Source organism: Peromyscus eremicus, chromosome 2, assembly GCF_949786415.1.
Source record: "Peromyscus eremicus chromosome 2, PerEre_H2_v1, whole genome shotgun sequence".
In the NCBI taxonomy this organism is placed as follows: Eukaryota; Metazoa; Chordata; class Mammalia; order Rodentia; family Cricetidae; genus Peromyscus; species Peromyscus eremicus.
Window position 1 is genome coordinate 91251013 of NC_081417.1, and position 3674 is coordinate 91254686.

The 3674-nt window shown below is 46.1% G+C and overlaps 1 protein-coding gene across 1 annotated transcript; it reads right to left on the minus strand.

Annotated features, from left to right (window-relative positions):
• Positions 1 to 464: 464 nt before the first annotated feature.
• Dmac1 (distal membrane arm assembly component 1) lies at positions 465 to 1555 on the minus strand. The gene is made up of 2 exons (XM_059255947.1): positions 1253 to 1555; positions 465 to 863 (listed from the first exon to the last, which is right to left on the minus strand). Exons 1-2 carry the CDS (start codon positions 1509 to 1511, stop codon positions 799 to 801), a joined length of 324 nt encoding a protein of 107 aa, XP_059111930.1. The 5' UTR covers positions 1512 to 1555; the 3' UTR covers positions 465 to 798.
• Between the last annotated feature and the right edge of the window lie 2119 nt (positions 1556 to 3674).

The window sequence follows — 3674 nt, forward strand, 5'->3', positions numbered from 1 at the left end:
ACCTAAAAAACCAAGCCCTGACAACAGGCACACATTTCTCTTATCCAAAATCATCCCAATTCCAATCTAGAATACTTACAATACCTATGGGCAAAGCCATCAACAGTTTTTCTTTTTGAATTTTTCTCAAATATTTTGATATTTACATCTTTAATTATGTATTGATATTTGGTGGATAAAGGAAACTCCTGCTTCTTTGGAACTACTCCAGCTGTGAGAGATAGAGCTGAGGAGAAAATCTTTTCGCTCCATCACTGCTCTGATGAAACACGGACGCAAACCCACTCACTGGTTGGTCTCAAGGTTTACCAACGAAATAACAAATCAGCAGCTCTCACTCAGTGAAGGACATAAAGAAACTCTGGAAAGCATGAAAAACATTCAAATCTAGTTCCACGTACCCATCCAGGGTTAGGCTGGCAACAGCTATTGATACAATTAGAAAAATAAAAAGAACTACTTACTATAATAATAAAATAGTTTATTTCATTATTGGCCTATCATTTACTTCATTTTAATAACTTCTTAAAACTGTCATCTTTCAGAATAATTTGAATTACACACAACCTTCCTGGACAAGACATGGAACCATTTTTGCTTCCAGGGGATTTATTTGTCCCTTTATAACCTGAGGGGAGAAAACCATAAACATCTATGGCCAAAGAATGGCAGCTCATGTTGTCACAGTCTTCTTAGTATGTCCTATAATGAAGTGCATCCTTGTCCATGGCTGCCAAGAATATCCACCACCACAAGGCTGGTTTTTTTCTGCCTTGCAGCAGTTAACTGCTGGTGCTTTCAAACAACTCGGTGGGACTTCCCTCTGGGGTCTGCCAGGACAACTACACCCCAGCAGGCAATACCTAAAAAAAAGAGAAAAAAAAGTGCCTTTGGTATATTGTATTTTAGTTCACCCAGTGCTCCGTCTACAGCATTTTATTTAACCACCGCATTGCTGAAAGACAGATCATTCCTGCACCTTCCTTACAGGACCGGGAGCAAAAAGGCGCTCCTGTCCCCCCACCTTCCCGCCCCCACCTCCCTAGTCCCCGCCCCCACTTTCCCCTCCTCCCTAGTCCCCGCCCCCCACTTTCCCCTCCTCCCTAGTCCCCGCCCCCCACTTTCCCCTCCTCCACAGCCCCCACCCCCCACTTTCCCCTCCTCCCTAGTCCCCGCCCCCCACTTTCCCCTCCTCCCTAGTCCCCGCCCCCCACTTTCCCCTCCTCCACAGCCCCCGCCCCACCCCGCTCACTGATGCCGACGACCATCTGCGCTATGGCGCCTGGATTCGGCGGCATTCCCTGCTTCATGGGCCTCCTGGCCAGCAGGTAGACGTAGGCGCCCGCCCCCAAGAGCGCAGACCCAGAAAGCAAGCGACAGCTCCAGCAGTTTTTAAAAGCGGAGTCCTGTGCGAGGGAGGCCGGCGCGGAGGCTTTCGCGGGTGGGTTGGCGGGGGCAGCTATGGATGAAGACCCGGGTTGCTCGGCACTACCCGACCAGGAGGACCCCATGTCAGAAGGGTGAAGAAGCCGCCGAACCTTTGCTTTGAACTGACGTAAAACGGTGCCGGAAAGCAGTACGCTGGCGTGGAAGCCGCAGGAGGGCCTCTGGGAAATGTAGTTGCGGCGTGCTAGGAGGCTGGCGGAACAGGGCGGAGCTGCTTCTGCTGCAGAAGCTTTTGGAGCCTGTAACCTAGAAGTCTAAAAGCCCAGGCTGCCTCAGCCCGGTATTTTAGAAACTGTGTTTTAGACTACATTCTGAAAGTCTAGATTTCAGTCTCCTTAGAGGAGAAATATGGATCTTTAAGCTTCCTGACTAACACAAAGTAAGGTCCTGACATGAGGTATAAGAATCAAAGACTACATTTCATACGTTCTTACCCAAGGGCTTAACTATTGCAATTCTGTGCATTCCACCGTTTCTCAACATGCTAGTTTTCTCTATGGGAAAACTGGCACAGCTATGTTACAAACTATGGCACAGCTGTAGTTACAAACCAGCCTCTTTAGATCAGTACAGACCCAAAGTTTTCAAGTTATACATACTGTGAAAGAAATATGATAAAGATATTAAAAATGTGTTTGAATTACCTGGATACTTTCAATCTCTCCTTGTTTATTAAAGATGCGCTCTCAATTGTGTCATATTCATGATTTTGGTTCTCTTCAAGAGAAAATTCGGCGCAAATTCCAGTTAATGACATGAGGTGTGAGATTGTTTTCACAGTTTTGCATTTTTATCATCCTCTCAGAATGCATTTGAAAGGACTGAGGAGATGGCTCTGTGGTTAAAGTGCTTGGAGGGCAGAGAGGAAATGTAAGATAAGTTCAGATGCCAACATAATGCTGGGTGGGCATGACAGCACATCTATAATTCTATCAATCAGATGAAGGTGAACCCCAGAAACTAGCCACGACTTTGAGGTCTGGATTCAGCTGAGAGCCCTTGCCTTGAAGACATAAGATGGAAAGCAATCGAGTGAGACACTCGACACCAATCTCAGGCCTCCACATTCACCTGGGCCCACATAAAAATCTGCACCCACACGTGTGAACACACATACATGCATACCACACATACACACACAAAAAAAAATGATTGTTTCATTCTGATTGCATCTTTGCAAATCAACAGATTTCACCACTCCTGTCTCAGACCCCTTTTCCTTTTCTCTGCTTACAATTGGCTATACATTTCTTGTCCTAGTTGATCTCACGGGTTATTAGTAAAAAATAAGGCCGGGCGGTGGTGGTGCACGCCTTTAATCCCAGCACTCGGGAGGCAGAGCCAGGCAGATCTCTGTGAGTTCGAGGCCAGCCTGGGCTACCAAGTGAGTTCCAGGAAAGGCGCAAAACTATACAGAGAAACCCTGCCTCGAAAAAACAAAACAAAACAAAAAATAAATAAATAAAAAAAAAAAAATAAATTCTTAAGTAGCAGTTCCCTCTGAATTGACACCTTCTAACTTGAAGGGAGAATCATAAAGACTCAGGAACTAAACAAAATATACAAGGCTCAGGAAACACACTGGTCATTTCCTGAAACAAGGTTCACAATGCCAGCCCTAAGGTTATATATGCAGTAAAAATTGCGTGGGAGAGGAGACTGTGACCCACAGAGTTGGCCTACTGTGGAGGGGCCCAAAACAGCTTGACCACACACAGCAGCCATGACAGACTTAGAGATCCAGACACAGCTTCTGTGATAGGCTTACTGGCAGGCAACACTCAGATCCAGGAAAAGCTAGAAGCTGACACTACCCAGGGATCCACCCAGGGATGAGGAAGTACCTAACATCCCAAACATTCTAACCATTAGATAAGGTGGCCAGATGTCCTTGAGTCTAGCACACACCTATTTTTGTTTTACAGATACTAGACAATTGTCAGCCAATCAGGGTCCTGAACCCTGGAAATCCCCTCACCCCAACCTCTGCTATGATGAAAACCCTACCCTGTCAGAGCTCAGGGCTCTCTGCTCTCACCAATGCATGGGACAGACAGATCAATCCCCAGAGCTTGAGAACTTGAAAATAAAGGCTCTTTGCTTTTACATGAGGGATTTGGTCTCCATGGTGGTCTTTTGGGGGTCCTCAAGATCTGGGCATAACACCTATGAATTGAGCAAAGAGTTCCAGAGGCACAGCTTTTATAAATGGTCCCATACTGGGTGTA

Excerpts from the sequence above, each read along its gene's own strand:
- Dmac1 (XM_059255947.1), bottom strand. The coding sequence starts at position 1,511 with ATGGGGTCCTCCTGGTCGGGTAGTGCCGAGCAACCCGGGTCTTCATCC. Across the intron at positions 864-1,252 it reads GCAGATGGTCGTCGGCATCA|GTATTGCCTGCTGGGGTGTA; the intron begins GTGAGCGGGGTG and ends TCTTTTTTTTAG.